This window comes from Lycorma delicatula, chromosome 5, assembly GCF_047948215.1.
Source record: "Lycorma delicatula isolate Av1 chromosome 5, ASM4794821v1, whole genome shotgun sequence".
Classification (NCBI taxonomy): domain Eukaryota; kingdom Metazoa; phylum Arthropoda; class Insecta; order Hemiptera; family Fulgoridae; genus Lycorma; species Lycorma delicatula.
This window is the reverse complement of record NC_134459.1, coordinates 62,306,970-62,326,789: the sequence shown is the minus strand read 5'-3', so window position 1 is coordinate 62,326,789 and position 19,820 is coordinate 62,306,970. Positions and strand designations below refer to the sequence as shown.

At 30.1% G+C, this 19,820-nt stretch overlaps 2 protein-coding genes across 2 annotated transcripts in view; one reads left to right on the top strand and one right to left on the bottom strand.

Moving 5' to 3' along the window:
• Nucleotides 1–1,802: 1,802 nt before the first annotated feature.
• Nucleotides 1,803–9,694, bottom strand: Vti1b (Vesicle transport through interaction with t-SNAREs 1b). The gene is made up of 2 exons (XM_075365274.1): nt 9,559–9,694; nt 1,803–2,358 (listed from the first exon to the last, which is right to left on the bottom strand). The coding sequence occupies exon 2, from the start codon at nt 2,306–2,308 to the stop codon at nt 1,970–1,972; it is 339 nt and encodes a 112-aa protein (XP_075221389.1). The 5' UTR covers nt 2,309–2,358; nt 9,559–9,694; the 3' UTR covers nt 1,803–1,969.
• Nucleotides 9,695–10,004: 310 nt separating this feature from the next.
• Rab8 (RAS oncogene family member Rab8) overlaps nt 10,005–19,820 on the top strand; it is a 44,282-nt gene continuing 34,466 nt past the window's right edge. Inside the window, exon 1 of the mRNA XM_075366245.1 lies at nt 10,005–10,219. Within this exon, the coding sequence (XP_075222360.1) occupies nt 10,096–10,219 (124 nt within the window). The 5' untranslated portion in view covers nt 10,005–10,095. The remainder of the gene's footprint in view (nt 10,220–19,820) is intronic.

Below are 19,820 nucleotides of genomic sequence, written 5' to 3'. Positions count from 1 at the left end.
TGCCCAGATCCTATTGGCCTATCTGCATCATGAACAACTTCCCTGCCAACCGCTGTTGAAGATGTTAGCATGCTGCATCCTTGAGGATGTTGCGGCTACAAGGGATTCCATGAACACCAATTTAGATTCTGAGAGGGAAGATCCATGGTGAATGCGGCAGCAGAGATCATTGGACATGCTAATGGAGTGTGGCTGGCACCTGGAAGATGAGGTTGATTCCAATGTTGGCTACTTTTAATGCCAAAAATGCGTTTAATTCTCTTCGCTGGGAATCTATGTTTGGAGTTGTTTGGGATCAAGGGATCTGGGGTTCCCAGCGTTGGCTTCTTCATGATTATCTGGCTGGCAGGTCTTTAACAAATGTACTCGTGGAAGTGCCTTGCACTAGATGTGATGTGTGGCGTTCCTCAGGGGTCTGTACAGGGTCTCCTTCTGTGAAACCTGGCTTACGATGGAGTACTCGGCATAGACTTCCCTCTGGAGGTTTCCCCATTGGCTTTCACCAATGACCTTGCCACATTGATTGCGGCCAAGATGGAAGAAGAGGTGTCTATCATCAAGAAGATTGAAGAAGAGGTGATTGCTGGGGAGGCCATCAGACAGGTGCAGGACTAGTTGGAGAGCAGGGGCCTGTGTCTGTGTCCAGGGGAGAGACAGGAACAGTGGCGTACACAGGGCGGCAGAGACTTTTTCCGATTGACCTTTGGGTGGTGGAACACCGAGTTGATATCCAAGCTGCAATTAAGTATCAAGGAATATCCTGTTGGCTCACATGATGACGAGTTGAGCATGCTTGAAGGCACATCCCGGTGCTGTTATGCTTAATTCTGGATCCGGCCCCAGGAGGGGAGTTGGTGAGGTGGAGATTTAGTTGGTTGGGCGTAGGTACACATATGCCTCAGCCTTTCATCTGGAGGTCCTGGGCTCGAATCCCAATTAGGCATGGCATTTTCACATGCTACAAAAATTTCATTCATTTCATCCTCTGAAGCAATATCTAATGGTAGTACACATACGCAGAAAGTACTTATGTAATAGACTTATGACACCAATCAAGGTAACAAAGAAACATAAAACTAAAAAAAATAAAAGCAAAATGCATTGCATACAAAATGAAATTTGTAAGGTGAATGTTGAAAATTACAAGGTCAGACAGGTTAAGGAACTTCAAAGATCAGGGATTTGAGAAAAGAAAAAACCTTGTCTAGTAAATAAAAAGGAAAGGTTGAGAATGGAGAATGGAGAGATGGTATGGTACATGTAGCTATCTAACTGAACTCTATAAACTCTGAAGCTGGATCTCTACTAACAGATTTTCTACAGCGTTGCTTTCTTAGTTGTGCATTTCTCTGATCTATATAATACTGCAAATATTTAAGCAATTTGTATATTTAGGACCTATAAAGGCAGCTGTGTCTTTTGTTCATGTAGTGATTATATCTATAGCTTACTTCTCATATATCTGAACCAGCATGCAGGAAATATTTTTGAATATAATCCATCAACAGAATGGTGAATTGGAGATGGTATGGATTGGATTTATGAGCCACTAAAATTAAAATATAACTATTACAACCTAGCTTTGAACAGTTTTAACACCAAAATGGAAAGGTAGAAACTGATGTTTTGTGCCATTGAATGATGTTCGGGTAATTTGATGCAAAGTATTTACTTTTCTTATTTTGATATACTAACATGGTGTCCTTTTAATCTCTTTTCCAAGATATTGGAAAAACACATAAAAAATATAATAAGCTTTTTAGTTAAATCACGGACTGAAATACTGATTTGAATACAAAAAATCAAATAAAAAAATTAATTTTATTAAACATAAGATTATATAATAAACATATTACTTTTTATTTTGGCTTAGGTATTACATAATATTAATGATTAATAACTAGAATATAATATATTTATATCACAAAGATTAAATAATTTTTTAATGATAAATATACACACATTTTTATTATTTTCGAAGGTATTTAAGATATACAAGTGATGACAGGATACCACACTCACAAATAATAATAAGAATAAGTAATAATTTATTTGTTAAAACATGTCGTGTCATACCATTTAAAATACTTTGAGTTCTGGATAAACCGTGATCAATATCATCTAATCTGCGGCCGGCTCTTAATAAAGTTTCTCTTTGTCGATCAAGATCAGCAACAACAGTAGTTCCAATTGCTTCAGTTTCAAGAGCTACTTGTTCTGATCTTCGAATACTATCAGAAGTACGTTCAAGTGCTGCATGACCTTCAAGTAACACTTGTCGCTGCCTTTCTTCCCATGATGTCATCATGATGGTTTTTTCATTTATTTTTTTTTTATAGAATTTTTCTTTCAATAAACCTATAAATTAAAAAATTATTAGAAAGACTCACAGTATACTACTTGAAATATACTTGAAGTATTGAAAGATTCGCACAACAGAAGCTTATATTATTTGCAAATATCATTATGTATAAACTAGTGTGTTAGCAAAATAAGAAATACTGTGACTCATTTTCTGCAAAACTGGTTAGATATCTTATTCAAATGAACAGATAATATGATTTATAAAAAAACATGTAAAGCTGAAGATGATAAGGACTTTCAACAGTAAGAAAACAGGCTAAAGTTCTTCTCATCAAAGATTAAGAGAGCACATAATAATAAATGTGAACCTAGTGTCCACATATCAAGTTTCTTTAAACATATTAAGACATATTTAAACAGACCCAATAGTTAAACCAGAAAGAAAGTGTACGCAAAATGTTACATCTGTGTGGCCAGCATTTCAGTTAATACTTCAGATTAGTTTACTAGCCTGTGCATGAGCAGTGTGATGAAGTTAGTAATAATAATGTGGGTAGAGTTACATTACAAATACCTATTTTTGTTGCTCTTGTAATTAGTATAATTAAGCATCAAAGTCATAAAGCTGGAGTGGTTTGGACAGTAATACATCTATTAAAGCAATGTAAAAGAACTGGTTAATATATTGCATCAATTCTCTGTTGACTCTAATCTGAGTTTAGTGAATGCTATTTTCTCAAATTCCTGGAAGACTGCATCAATTTTATTACTTAGAAAAAAGGAGCACCCTTACAAGATTAATAACCATCAACCAATTTACATTTTGGTATTACTCCCAAATAATACGAAAAAATAAATTTATGACTTTTCGTATTGACAGTTAAGAAAACACTGTTTTGGGACAATATTGTATTTTAAGATGTGACCAGTTTAGTTGATACATTGTCACTGAATGCAGAGGCCAGGTTGATGCTGTAATTATGATACATAAAAGGTATCTGACACATTGTTTTATGTAAGATTCTCATAGCCAAGATAAGGAAATTGATTTATTTGAATCACTGGTTGCATGGATCTGATTACTCTTTATATAAAGGGGAGTTCAAAGCCAAAATTCTGGTTATTACCTAAAGGTTTTGATGATATTATATCAGGAATTTGATGTTATACCAGGGGGTGCCTTAAAAATAAAATCTGGGGTTTCTACTCTGGTATGTTTAATCACATAGCCTACAATATAAAATTTCATTTCTACTTTTCTAAGGCTATCAGTGTAATTAATACAATGATTACCTCAAGCTATGTGTGATGATATATTATAAATAAGCTACACTAGAATACTTATACTTTCCATGAAGCTAACTATTTTGTTGGAGGGAATAAAATGTGTAGAGTTCATTCTATTATAACTAATGTTGGAGTAGGAATGGATGATAAGGTGAAGTTTTCAAGATATATTTACGGTATGGTATCAAAAGCCAGATGAAATCTTGGTTTAATTAAATGATTGTATCATCACTTTTAGCAAGCCACTATCATTATAAGGTTACACCAAAGTAATGTACGATCAAAAATTGTATAAATTTCATCCAATAAATTAAATTAGTTCAAAGAAAATCCTTAAAATACATATTTAATACAGAAAATTTGTAAAAGAACTAGTTAGTTAGTTTTTTCTTCTATTTGATGATGAAGAAAATGGTAAGAAATGGAGGCTCAATAAGACTGAAATTTAGTGAAAAATGTTTGACCAACTGGTACGTTCACAAAATTAATACAGTACTTTCTGTTGGTGATGTAGAAACAGCTGGTTGTTGAAATCTTTAAATAATTAATGTTCACAATACATCCCCTTCTATTCTGTGAATGATAAAATGCTCCCTTCACTGAAATGTCAAATCCTTGTGTATTGGATCTGCCAATCAAACCACACAAGAAACTGACTTGACTGGACCAAAAAAGCTTGGACTTTCTCTTAACTGCAGTAATAAGTCCTCATTGAGAGCTTTTCAATGATATATCATAAGTGGTAGTTATTTTCATTGGTTCCAGAGTTATAGCCAAATAAAATCTTAATTAATGAAATATTTGGATCTCACAAGGGGAAGGCACATTCCCCTGACTTCATATATATATATTTTTTTTTTTTTTAATTTAAATATATTGATTTATTAATAACTATTAAACTCTGATTGTAAAAAAAAAGGTTTACAATAAATAATAATTCAATAATAACAATAAAAAAAAGAAATATTAAAAAAATCAGAAATTATTAGTAAAATAAAATTTTATGTATTTTTCATTTTAATTCAACAATTTTTACAGAGGTTAATAATTATTAATAAATCAATATATTTAAATTAAAAAAAAAGTTAAAAAATATATATGAAGTCGGATTTGAACTGATGTGTGCATGGTTATGGATCAGACACGTTCTCACTTAACCAAATAACTACTAGAGTGCCAGCTAAAACGTTTATGTATATAATTCACTTTCCTGTGGACACGATAACTGTTGTAATTTTATGCCAATCACTTTCTAATTGTTCCCTAAAAAAAAATCTACCCAAAATCTTGGTTGAGTTCGTTAATGGCCAAAATCGGACCATGGGGTGGAAATGGGGGTTGCTTATTCATTAGTAGTAAGTAAAATATCAAATTTGTTTAAAGTTCCTGCGATTCTTTTGATAAGAGCCTAAAACTTATGTATGCAAAGTTTTCTGATATCACTAACCATTGGCTCAGGGAATGGAAAAAATGGGGTTTTCAAGACAAAATAAACCATACCTACATTAATAGGTACAGTATTGAATCGGTTTAAAGTAGTCGTTAGTTCTCTAAACATTACCTAAAAAAACTTTTGTCTGAAATAATTTTTGATATAACCAACCTTATGGCAAGGGATGACCAAAATGTTGCTGGAATTATAAGATGGGGCTTGTCATATGGTAACCATGTGAAACTTTTTTTCACATGTAACCATTGTCATATTGAGTAAAGTTGAAGTTTTTCTTAACTTTAAGGTGGAAATATTTTTTATCCCCTCCTGAGCACCGGTGAAATATTTTCTTTGTTTTAATAAATATATATAAATAACTTTTTTTTTTAAATTTAATTATAATGATTTATTAATAATTATTAACCTCCGATTGTAAAAAAACAAGCTTACAATTAATAATAATTCAATAATAACAATAAAAAAAAAAATATGAAAAAATCAGAAGTTATTAATGAAATAAAATTTTATGTATTTTTAATTAAAAAAAAGAGGAAACGAAGTCGGATTCGAACCAATGTATCTTCCCGTTGCTAAGTGCCAAATATTTCATTGATGAAAATTTTATTTGGCTATAACTATGGAACCAATGAATATAAGTACCACTTACATCGTACCACTTTTATCATTGAGTAGCTCTCAATGAGGGCTTATTACTCCAGTTACGAAAAACTCCAAAATCCAAAACATTTAGATTTTGGGCATTTTTGGTCAAGTCGATTACAATCAAAAGGGAAGGTGCACAATTAGATGTCAGTGATAAATCCAAAATTTCAACATTCTATGCCTAATCGTTTTTGAGGGAGATACATATGCACATACATATGTACAGAAGTCACTTCGAAAATATTCAAAATGGATTCGGGGATGGTCAAATGGAAACTTCTGTTGAAATCCTACTGAAATTTTTTGTGATCACAATACTTCCTTTACTTTGTACAAGGATGTAAAAATCAATATTTATAAATAACAAAATTATTTTAATTGGTCCCAAATTATTTTTATTGGTAACTGCTCCCTGGTTATTGAATTCCTTGCTGTAACAATTTGATTTCTCAGATCTTGAAGAGTAGCAGGCTTAATTGGTATACCCATTGGGATGGTCTAGTGGTTAACTGGTCATTCCAAATCAGCTGATTTCGAAGTTGAGTTCTAAGGTTCAAATCCTAGCAAAGGCAAGAATAACTTTTTCATGGATTTGAATTCTAGATAGTGGATACCAGTGTTCTTTGATGGCTGGGATTAAATTAAACACACATTTCAGGAATGGTTACCTGAGACTGTCTAAGACAATTACATTCTACTACATTCATACATACCATCCTCATTCATCCTCTGAACTAATACATTACGGTAGTTCCAGAGGCTAAACAGAAAAAAAGGATAATAACCCTGAAGTAAAAGGATATATATATATATATATTTGTTGTTGTTTATATTCTAATGACAGATTACAAAATATTATTATAAAAGAGTGTTCTGATCTAAAATTATAAAAAAAATATTATATTTGCTATTTAAAACTTAAAGAGAAAAACATTTAATTTAATAGAACATAATAATATTAAAAATGCCTATCTTATAAAAACAAAATTTATAAAGAAATACGAATACTACACGTGTAATGACACACTTATAATAAATTATAATATGAAAAACAAGTTTAAATTTAATATTATATTTTATTATAATACCATACAAATAAGATAGGGCAGCTTACACTTTTAATAACTCATCACTTTATATTTAAATGACTTGAAAATAATGTTGTAATATTAATTAAAGGTTCGATTTTTAGTCTAATATAAATGAGGCCATGGTTTTAAATGGACTTTTATTCAAAATCAGTAAAATATCTTTGATAATTAAAAATAAATTATTGTTTTTAATTTTATGTTAAATATCTATTTTTCAAACAGAATGAATTATCCAATTTTACAAGTTTGTAAATAGGTAAAATCTCCCCCAAATTATAAAATAGTTTATTTCATTATATTTTTGGACAATCTAATGTTTTAGGTACATTTCATAAGAAAGCTACCTATTGTAATGGGCGATTCGATTTCTGAAAAATTTCAACTACCGTCAGCACAAAAGTTTAAATATACATATAATTCACTTTCTTGTGGAGATGATAACTGCTGTAATTTTGCGCCTATCACTTTCAAATTGTTCCTTAAAAATAACTCTTCTGAAAATCTTGGTTGAGTTTGTTAATGGCCAAAATCGGACCATGGGAATGTAATTGGGGGGGTTTAAAAAACAACAAAATATCGCTATAACTTTCTTACTAAGTAAAATATCAAATTTGTTTAAAGTTCCTACTATTCTTTGGATACGGACCTACAAATTATGTGGGTAGAGGTTTTTTAAATCACCAACCATTGGCCCAGGGGATGGAAAAATTGGGGTTTTGAAGACAAAAATATCATACCTCCCTTAATAGGCACAGTATCGAATTGGTTTCAAATGGTCGTTAAGCCAAGTAAAGTGGTCCTATAAACATTACGTAAAACCTTTGACTGAAACAATTTTTGATATGACCAATCCTTATAGCAAGGGATCACCAAAATTTTGCTGGAATTGTAAGATGGGCTTGTCATATGCTAAACATGTGAAACTTTTTTTCACATGCACCCATTGTCATATTGAGTTAATTTGAAGTTTTCCTTCATTTTATTGAGGAAATTTTTTTTCCATACTCAGCACGGGTGGAAATCTAGCTCCACCTTCTTGCATGCCAAAAGGGATTTTGGTACTTACGTATTACTGCCACCACAGCTACAGCTTTATTTAAAAACAAAGTAGTCAATCGGATTTCGGTGGAAAATGGGCCGATACAGAGTTTAACATAGATTCAAAACAGTCTCTTTATTAATTTTAATAATGGTTATTTATTTATTTTATCCTATTATTATTTTATTTTATCCTATTTATTTTAACCTATGCTCGCTAACCTTGACTTATTAACAGGAGTGTTTTGATTATTTAAATAATTGCAATAATTACTGAATTTATTAAATAAATACTCAAAAAATTATGGTGTTAATTAGTCAAGGCTAGCGAGCGAAGCGAGCGTAGGTTAAGTTTGGTTAAATTATATTTATAAAATAAATAAATATAAATAACCATTTATTAAAATTAATAAAGAGACTGTTCATTTTTCACCGAAATCCGATTGACTACTTTGTTTTTAAATAAAAGCTGTAGCTGCGGTGGCGTTAATACATAAGTACAGGGATTTTGAATTTAGTTTATAAATTTCATAATATCCATGCATTACTAGCTTTTATGTGTTATGTAAACTATTAACTTTGTTAGGAAAATAACAAATATCTGGTAGATTCCATCTCATCTATATACAAGTTAATATAAACCAGAAAAGCACCTGACTGTAATGTCTATATTGTCTATCATTAATAAATTTAAATCATCTCTTCTATCTGTCACAATAAAAGGTGACTATGTTTGGTATATGATAAATTTTAAAGTGTGTTTGAGAGAATTTATTTACTCAGTTGTTCATATTTCTATGCTGCAACACCTCTTTCTGCATGTAGGAAATATTTTCTAATAAATATTCATTGCAGAAAGTCTCAAAAACATTTTGCCGAAAATTTACAATAGCTGTTCTAACACAGACTCTTTATGCATGGTTACCATTTCTAAACTGTATATGCATATAATACAACCCAAGCAATTACTAAGTAATTGTTACCAACCACTCACTAAACTGATATTACCATCCTTGATTGTGCTACTGCCTCCTAATGTGACACCTTTTGAAATAACTTATTTGGCTGTTAGTGACCTGTCGATTGTCTTTCTTATAATTCCATTAGCGAATATTTTACCAGAGTTAAAGAATTATATATAGTATAGTTTACCAGAAGTTATATAATTAATATAACTTATTTAATTAAATTTAACGTTTACAAAAAAAGAAGAGCTTATAGTTACAGAGAAGGCATTGGGGCTATTAAGGTTGGTTGGAATTAAGGATGAAAGAAACTGTATTTCGTATATTTGGAAAAGGCAGAAAATGATGGAGCAGAAGGAAAAAATAGAATGGAAAGATAGAAGGTTAATTGAATAATTACACGAATGAAACAGCAACAATGAATACAAGAATATGATTGACTCGATGGGTCTAGGTCGAGGTGTACGGTAAGAATGCTTCTTAGTGTCATTTTAAAAAAAAATAACACGCTCAAAAACATTTTGAAAAACTAACAATCTAACGATTATGGAATATGATTAAGGCTAATTACGGTATAATTAAATGTAAGGTTAATATTCAATTATGAATTGAGAAATAAATAAAATAAATGCATATATGTTCTTTTAGCAGTTACTTATGATTAAAAGAAAACAAAATGCGAAAATAGTAATGTTTAACTGATAAATATTACATTCATAAAAGCATCGTAATAATGGTTATTCTATTTTACGGAACAAAAAATAGTTATTAAACTTACAACACTGTTCCTTCCTAAGTCTACCAGAGACATTCTATGAACAAAACCAACAACAACCCAACCTATTAGCAAGTTAACGTACAACGAAAACAGTAACCAGCTGATTTAATACTTGCTCAAATAACTAAATTTGTATATATATAAAAAAAAACAAATGAATTTTAAAGTAACTTCTATGTAAACTTTATCAACCATTTTTATAACCATATTGTAATAGTTAATCTTTAATAATCTGAATCTGAAAGATATATTTAAAATTGGTGATTGTAAGTTACTTATTCATAGAATAAAAAAAGTAATTACTAAAAATGTTATCAGTAAATTAAATCTGAATTGAACATTTTTTTGTAGTTTTTCTTATAAAAAAATTTGCATTAAAAAAAAATCACTCGAAATGTGATTATTTACTTTTTCCAAAACACTGTGTGATTAGTCATCAGAGTATCTTCAATAAATGATCTTGTTGGCGGAGGTCCTATGGAAGGAGAGTAAGGAAGTGACAAGTGACGGAAATTTCCACACATTTACCTTATAAAAATGGCTAAAACCTATGATTACTTATTTAAATTATTGTTAATTGGAGACTCAGGTGTGGGAAAAACATGTGTTCTATTTAGGTTTTCTGAAGATGCGTTTAACACGACGTTCATCTCTACTATAGGTAAGAGCAGGTTGTATTTGATTGTTCCCAGTCTGGACCACTAGCTAACCTTTCTACTATTTCATATAATTTGTTTTTGGTTTTTTTTTGACACAGCACAGTTTAGTATTCTAGAACCCTTGTTTTGATAGAGTGTAGAATTGCTTATAAGTTTATTATTACATAATGTTTTTGCGAATTTACATTTCTTCTGGGAGGAAGCGTTTTTTTTGTTTTTAATTAAAATTCTTAATTATAATATTTAATTTGTTTCAGTTGACTTGTATTTAAAATATTAATAGAGTAGCCAGCAAGTTTTGTTATTAAAGTTGTTTTATAACTGTTCTCGTTAAAATAATATTCTTATCGCCTATTGACAACGTCAATAGTAGTGTTTTGTCGTTGACAACTGCTGTTATACTTAACATATTACTTTTCTTCATGGATAATACTTTTTGTTTATGTTTATATTAATAGTTGTGTATTGTTGTACACATAGTAAGAATAATTTGTGGAATGTGTTTGAAGATTATTATGTTGTTTGTTAGGCATTTTAAATTTTGTTTTGATAATCCTTGTTATTGTGATATTGCAGTGGTTTAATAAAGACTGGGGGTTTTCTGCTAATTTAATATCTTTACATTCATCCGTGTTTTTCTAACAAATGATTTCATCCTATTTCAAATGTAATATTGATTTGATTGCTTGTTGCATTCACTAAGTTAGCAAAACCATTGATGTTATGGTTCATTGACTTTAACCTCTAAAGTGAACTATATACCAACAGTCTTGAAAGTTATTTTATTTTATAAATATTTGGTATATAATGCCTGTTATTTATTGTAAATTGGTTTTAGGAAAATGTTAATTTAAAATATTGATATGTCTACTATTAAATTACTTACAAACCATTTTATTTTTTCTGAAATTCATTTTGTAGTTTAGGAATTCATCAACAAACTTGCATGAAATGTATGTCAACAAAGGTGATCCATCATTTAATTTTGGTTTAATTTAATAAAGAGTAATTTTATATTCAGAGTTGGAAATTTTAATTGAAACAATAATCTTTTGTACTGAAATAAATTGCCATTATTTTATTTATGATATTTTTGTTTTTTTATTTCAAGTTTCACAATCTGGTTTATAGCAGTTAATATTAAAATACTTAAAGAATTTTACTACATTCTGTACTGAATTTTTTTCAGTTATTGGGGTCTGGATAGCCTCAGACAAGGGGTCATAAATTATAATTAAAAAATTATGAGTATAAATTGTATCAAGAATATTTTTTTTTCTACTTTTAACATGTAGTATGTTTAACATTAAGAAGCAGTTTTCAATTAGTTATTATACTAGTTTTTAAAGTAACTTTAAATTAGTTACATATGTATTGTATGTATCTGTTAATAGTCCGTGCATTAATAGTGACATTTATTTATCACTTGTGTTATGTACATAAAGTGACTAATCATATGTTTACTATCCAAGGTTGTTATCAGGATGAGTTTTTTTTTTTGGACCATTCTTAAACACCCCCAAGGCGACTGGTCCTCGTAGTTAAGCAAAACTCTGTCACATTGGAATGTCTTGGCAGCAATCTGCCCTTCCTGTATAACCTCATGTTAGGTAAGGTCTTCTCATCAGGGTTCTCCTAGCTTCATTAAAGATTGCCAACTTCCTCTTCTGGACAGCCGGCACTATTTTCCACTAGGAAGCTACCCATCTCGGCCATAACCTATCTGCTACAGGCATGCATTTTGCATGGCGTTCACTACACACAGCCCTCACACATCTCGAGGGTCCCCAATGCCATCATCGGGGAGTCCCGATTTCCCATATACCAAAGTATCCTAGGCATAGAGGCTACTTCCCTGTCCCTATACGCCACCACATTTCGACTCCAGTCCCCTTTTTTTCTTTGCCAAATTATGGCCATGATGCCTGGAATACAACTTGCAGTGGCTTGCCTTCTCATGAACCCTATCCCATTTTCTTCTTGCTTGCAGTCTTATGGCCCAGATGACCTTGATGTCTGCTTTTGAGTACTGCATTTTCATTTAGCTGAACAGCACTATTTGGGCACATAGCATTTACACAGATTTCAAGATTTTCTAGACATATATACAACATATTACAAGACTTAAATTCACCTTAACATAACATATACTTCATCATTTGGCAATGGACTTCACCTCCCTCAAGGTGTTGTGTGCTCCCACTATGTTTCAATGCCCAACACCATGACTCTGTCATGGATATAAATTTATTTATAATTGACATAAATAATCATTTATTTACACCAACCAGAACAAGCCTCAGGTGTGGCCCATTCAGTGAACTAATTACAATTTACACTTGCATATTATAACCATAATATACTAATTCTACTAAGCTTATTACTAACGCAGAGTATGAATATTTATCTTAACCAGAGTAAGCCTTAAGGTGCGGGCTTCTCGACATACTATTTGTCAGGAACACTCCTAGTGTATTTTATGTTACCTGTCCTGTCCAGCAAAATCAGATTAATGTATTCTGATTTCTCTATAGACAAATTTAAATTATTAAAAAAATTTTTTCTTAAGATGACCCCAGAAATAACATGATGTTTTTATTATTTTCTTCTTATTTTAATTCTGTCTTGTGCATAAACATCACAGTATTTGTATTACAATTTTTAAAATTGTGTATATTAAAAAAGTATATTTTTACCTTTTACTTTACTAAATTCAAAAAATTAACTCAAAAAACATTTGTAACATTTTTTATTTAATGACCATCTCTTTGATTAATTGTTATAATGGTCTTATTTTCGATAATGAAAGAGCATCTTTTGCCCAACTGTTGAACCCAAAGTTTAAATACAGCATTGAACATAATACTTTAAAAGAAAAGACATTACCCTTACCACCTTTACATATCTTATTATTGCAGTAGCTTGTTTATTAACAACTTTACATGAAAGATATAATTTACAGTTGAATGTATATATAAAATTAAACAAAAAGATCTTTTTTATGTCTACTTTCCTTCCCTTACTGAATAGGAATGTATATTTTGAGCAGTCATTACCTTCTTACTAGAAAAAAAAGTTTAAGTTATCTATTCTTTCTCAACAGAAGATTTAAATATGTATCTAACTTGTTCTTATTGCTGTTGCACATATAAAGTACCTGTGGTGGTGAAAGAGGCACTGGTTGACTGATCTCTTAAAAAAGTATAAAAGCATTAAGTTTTCTTACAAGAGCAGAGTTGCTTTCTCTGTTAGTAATGTTCATTACGCAGTAAGTCTTTATGATAATCAGAGTGAACATTTTATTTGTAAGATTGAATATTATCTTTATTTTGGTGGGCTTGGCATGTTGGTATATGATGTATGTTCAGCTCTAGACAGATGGAAAAATAGATTCATTTCATTTCCCATTTTCCCTTGTAAGTGTGGCATGGGATCCTGTTATTCTTTGGAATGACTGTGCTCATTTTAGGAGTGATGTTTGTTTCATGTTAAATCACAACCATTTTGGGTACTTACGTATTAACGCCACCGCAGCTACAGCTTTATTTAAAAACAAAGTAGTCAATCGGATTTCGGTGGAAAATGGGCTCTTTATTAATTTTAATAAATGGTTTATTTATTTATTTTATAAATATAATTTAACCAAACTTAACCTTCGCTCTCTAACCTTGACTAATTAACACTGTAATTTTTTGTGTTTATTTAATAAATCAGTAATTATTGCAATTATTTATTATTTAAATAATCAAATACTTCTGTTAATTAGTCGATGTTGGCAAGGGTAGGTTGATACTAGAGACTGTTTTGAATCTATGTTATATGTTAAATTAGCTGCGGTGGCGTTAATACGTAAGAACCCCATTTTGATTACTATACCAATGACACATATACCTAAGGACAATAAACATAAATTAAATTAAACTGCTTGCATGATTCTATTAATTTTATAATGGCTGATGAAAAATGTGAAGGGTGTTACTTGAGTACATGTGTATGATATGGTAAAAATTTCATTTAGAATTTTTACATAATATAACAAGATTTATTGTGAAAAACATATGGGCTGTACACAGTGTTGTGAGTGAAGAGTAGTTTAATTGTATCGACCTAGAATAATAATGTAGGATATTGAAAAATCTGTTCTTTTTTGATGTAATCATGTCATGAACGTGTGTGGGTTTGCCATATCTGGGAAGTGATGAGTTGTTTGTTTATGTAGTGACTGGTTCAGAAGTTGCAATTTGTAAAATTTATTTGATTTTGGCCAGAAAAGTAAGTGTTGTGGTAAAATCATGCTATTGGTCTGAAAAAAAAGCCACATTATCAGTTTGGTGGGGTTTTGGATGTCAAATGACAATGGTCATAGCAGTTGTTGAGATGTGGGTGTTGTAAAAACCAAATTCAACCATTGTCTCGGGTAGGAAAATTATCATTACTGTGATCAAAAAGTAGATTACAAAGTCACTTTGATGCATTTTTTTTTTTGTTGGAGGATTTTCTTTTTTGTCTTAACATTAATCAGGAGCTTGGTCAGTAAATTTTTTTGGAGGAGGAAAAATGTAGCATCATGTGTTCCTCAATTCCCCTTTTCTCCTGACTTGATGTTGTGAACTTCTTTTATTAAAAAAAATGTAATTCTGCTTTTTAAAGTATATATTTAAAAATGTAAATAATGCTTTTATATTAAAAAATTAACAGTTGACCTTTTTTTTTGGTTCTTACTTTTAAAATCCTTTAATAAGGTTTTTTTTTTGTTTTAAAAATTTTAATTTTTTAAGTAAAGAGCAAAAAATAAAGATTGACATCAAAATTTGATAAAAGTGGGGTGATATCATGAATTACCGCACCAGGTGCCATCATGCCTAGTGGCACCTCTGCACTGAGTATTTGAATGAACAAGGCATAAAGAAAAGCACATATATGTTATAAAACATTGTTTATTAATAAACATAGTTACAGATGTGTGTGTGTGCACATGCGTGTGTGTTAATAAAGTTGATAAAAGTATATCTAATGTGAAATCTGTTGTTGCTTATTTTCAGATAGTTACTTAATGCTAGGTTTATATTCTGTATTCATTAGTTTAATGCATTTTGCAGTCATTTCATTTCCAAGTTTATTTCTGTGGTAAATTTAACAAAATTCATTGAGGGAAAACAATTTTTCACACAAATGTGTGGACCCAACATTGTTAAAAGAGCATTAGCAGATTTCTTCATTGATATAAAATTGTTTGTTAAAGAATCCCATTTTTTATATAATATTTTCAATTTTTAGTGTGGGATCGTTACATCCTGCACTACTTTTAGGAAATTTTCTTTCTAGTTCAGAAATCAAGTTTTTAAATTTATTTTTGTACTCTATGCTGCTGGGGTATCATTTTAATTAGCAAATGATCAGTGCTTCACTATTTTTGATTTGATGATATTTGGTGTATGATAACTACACACCTTGTAATGGCCAAAAAAATATTTAAAAAAAATTTTTTTCTTGAGTAATAGATTATCTTTTAACTCGCCAACAGGTAAAAACAACCATTTTCGTCACTTCTTCCATGAGCTGTAGCATTCTTATTTTACATTGTACAGAGGGTCAAAAAGGACTTCTGAAAAGGGTAAAGATGGAACTTCATAGTGTACTCAAAATTCATTTTGTTACATAACCAAATCTTGTAATGTTTAATGAAATTATGTTTACAAATTGTTTTTTTTTTTTTTTTCAAATTTTGGACCCAAAATAAATAATGAAGGGCTTAGGGTAACGGGCCTGTTTTTTACCTTTTAACTCTTATGTACTAGTAGTACTTATAAAAAAATGGACTGTTACTGAGTGTCCTTCATTAAAAAAAATGGTTGCCATATTGTAAGATTTTGAAAATGTCTCATTTTTCAGGCTCAGAAACCACATGTGGGACAGATGGCAAAAATCTAAAATTTTTATAGCAGTAAGTACTTTTATGTACTTGAAAACCATATAAAATTTATTTTTTTACTTAAAGGGGTTGATAAATAATAAAGCCAACAAAACCACTAAAAACACCATTCCTTCTAACCAAAAACAACGTATCTGAAAATAGTGATGTTATGTATTTTTTTCAGATTATAAAAAATAACTAAACTCATTAGAATGAATAAATTGATAATTAATAAATAGTCAATTACAGAATGATAAATAATAATTACAAAGTGATAAACAATTCAAATACCTTAACAAGTTGTTTAACTTACTTTTACCTTATTTTACTCCTGCTAATGTAAGTTATGAGTAAATCTTGCACTTTTTGATAACTAACTTAACTAACATAACTTAGTGGCCTTGTCATTTTTTGTTGAGTAGAACTGATAAGTCCTCATTCATTTTTGGTGTAATATCCTCTTCTAGTAGTTAATAGAAAAAGCTCTGAAGGTGTGAGAATCTTTAAAGTATTTTCCAGTTGAACCCACATTTGATTATCCCTCGATGATTTCTTGAGTGAAGTACCAGGATCCTGCAGATGGAAAAGTGTATTTGATATTCCTCATTTTCATATATTTTGACTTCAATGATTTTGAATCTTATATGCAGCAGTTGTAATTTTTACATCACTAATGTCCTTGTGTACCAATATTGACATAAATGTTTTTGATCAAGAGTTCGTCCGGACTTTCAGAATACATTTCTGACTTGGAACATAACTGTGAAAGGTTCTTGTTTCGGGGACTGTTAATACAACGAGAACTGAGATATTCTTCAGTCTCTTGAAGAACCCAAAATCATTTTCTGCTTCTAATATCTCTATTAGAGCAGAAAATAAATGTTATATTTTTAATATCATCTTTGCAATAATTGTACATTTCAGAAGATGTACAATTTGATTGCTGATCATTAAAAAAATAAACCTTTTTACAGTTCCACTAATATCATCACATGGTCCTTTTCCATGGTATGAGGCAAAAAAATGCTATTCAGCTGCGATTCCAAAATCTTGATAATTGCACAAATGTATGACTTTTTTTTGTTTTTGTACTGGGCTGAGTTGCAATCAGAAAAATAAAAAAATTGTTTAACTTGTGGTAATAGTGTTTTTACTCCATAACTTACTTTTGGAAGCAGAAGAACGATGTAGTATAGTGCTTCAAGTACTCACTAATCACATAGTACCTTTGGCTTTGTAATTTTTCTTCTTTTTTAAAATATATGAGAAATGGATGTACTGCAGTATAAGTTTTTGACCAGTGATATGACTGGATTTCATCCTGTATCACAAAAGGAAAATTTTGAGAGATGTTCCCATTACAATACATACCCCTCCAGGAATTACAGTACCTTCCAGCAAGTTTTCCTTTTTAATGTTGAAGAAATTATCTTGTTTCTTTGCAACAAAATGATTTTTGTTGCAAAACAACAGATTTGTAATCTTTTTAGATTACTTAAATTTTCAGTAAGTTTATCTTGATGTATCTGGAATTTGAGCAGTTAGTTCACAATGGTTATCAGAAACCCACTGTTTGAAGATAATTTCAGAATCAAAATCATCCCAGCTCTCTTGCAATAATCTGAGCAGTTCATTAGTAGTGCCTGGACAATTTTCACACTGTAACAGCGTGCACGTTTCATTTTCTATTTCACATATCATGGTTGAAAGGAGAATTTGAGTTATTGTAGAAGGAATATTATTGATGTATAAATGATTTTAAAATTTATTTATGCTGAATTAAATGTTATCCTTAGTTGCAAACAGAGCTGTTAACTAGACATAGGTTATTAGGGATGTATCTAAAATGTCTGAACATCAGGATTTATTAATCCTTCATATCATCTCTTTGATATGATATGTGTGTTTGTGTTAAAAAAAAGAGTTTTCTTTGCTTACACTATGGAATTAGTTATTAATATTAGCTGTAATTTTTTAACAGGAATAGGGAATATACCAGGGGAGAAAAATTCCATCATTCATGTGAGAGGAGGTGCAACATTGCCCTCAATTTGACTGATGATCCATTGCTTTCAAATGAGTTGAAGGAATGCATAAAATTAAGCAATCAAAACACTTGTATTTTGGAGTAGCAGTACAACCCTCACAAATGTGACTATATTATATAATAAATTTATAAACGTCTTGTTTTTGGAAACATAATTTTTGTTTTAATTTTGGAAAATATTTATTGACCCATTCTACATTGTAAACAACATGACATTAATTGTTAGAGTTTGAAATGAAGAATTTTTAAATCATGATTGAATAAACAACCCTTTGGGAAATTTTTGTTTAAACAACCATTTGGAAAGTTGTATGATATGCCACCCAGAATAAATTAATTTTACTGGAAGGGATTTTAGGTTGTACAGATGAATAGTAGGGAGGACTAAAGGTTACAATTCATAAAGCATATGAAGATATTGATTGTAACAAATAAATTGAAATGAAAATATTACTGTTAAATAGTAACTGATAGAAAGTAATATTTATCTCAATTTGTGTAGGTCATAAGTAGTTACTCCTACCTTTTCCATTCACATTTTCATTTCAGGAAGTTTAAGTACAGATAAATTGGCCTGGAATCATACCATAAATTTTATATACAAGAAATCTTTGTTAACATCAGTTTTTCTCTAAAGTTAGTCTTAGGATGAATGTTAGTGGTTTTTTTGTTTAAAATAAATTATTATATAAATTAATTTGTTCAGATCAGTTAGATAAGCAAGAATTAAGATTGAAAACCCAGTTTGAGTATTATTATATTAGAATGAACCAGGCCTTTAGATTAACCAACAAACCTTGTCTTAGACTAAACATCAAGGCTCATTTTTATATACTCATGGTCAGATGTTGAGATAATTTAATACAGTGTATGTACTGTACTTTGTCTCGTTTTAAAATAAGATTGCTGTATTTATTAATTATATTTTTTTTTGGAAAAAAAATTTGTTAAGATTTATGACCTTTTTACATAGGTTATCAATAACGTATGACCTAATTATAACACTGTCCATAATTTTTCATTGAAGTAATTTAGTAGAATGTTTTAAATTAATAATTTACCAGTCTTAATTCATGTAATAGGTATTATATATATATAAAATAAAATTATTTCATAATCTGTTTTAGTTATTAATTAATGCACTTTATATTTTATTTATTGGCAGTTAAATTGCTATTTATTTTCATCTTTTTGATGTCAGATTTTATAACTATTTATTTTATTTGTCTTTTAATTGTAATAGTGATCTTATTGAGTTTGAAATAAAATAATATGTTGATAACATCAGTTTGGATTTATAGAGTTATGTTGTTGGTATTTAATGAACTTACTTTTTTGTCATGAAATCACAGATTTGTGTGATTCATATCTCATTTGCGTTTTGTTCATTTTATATTTTTTAATTGCAACTCTTTTCTTAATTTTAAGTGGCAATAACTGCTGTAATCATTAGCTGTGACTGTAGTTTAATTGTACTTACAATTTCTATGATGTTATTCCTTGGGCTGAGAGTTTTACAGAACTACCAGATTATAAAAGTTTTATTGTTAATAGCAAAGACTTGCCATCATATTTGCTATGTTCATCATGAATTATTTTCTTTATGAACTTTAATCTTTGTTTCCTCATATTCTGTTTAGTG

What these genes read in the sequence shown, in the direction of transcription:
- Vti1b (XM_075365274.1), bottom strand. Translation starts at nt 2,308, where the DNA reads ATGATGACATCATGGGAAGAAAGGCAGCGACAAGTGTTACTTGAAGGT.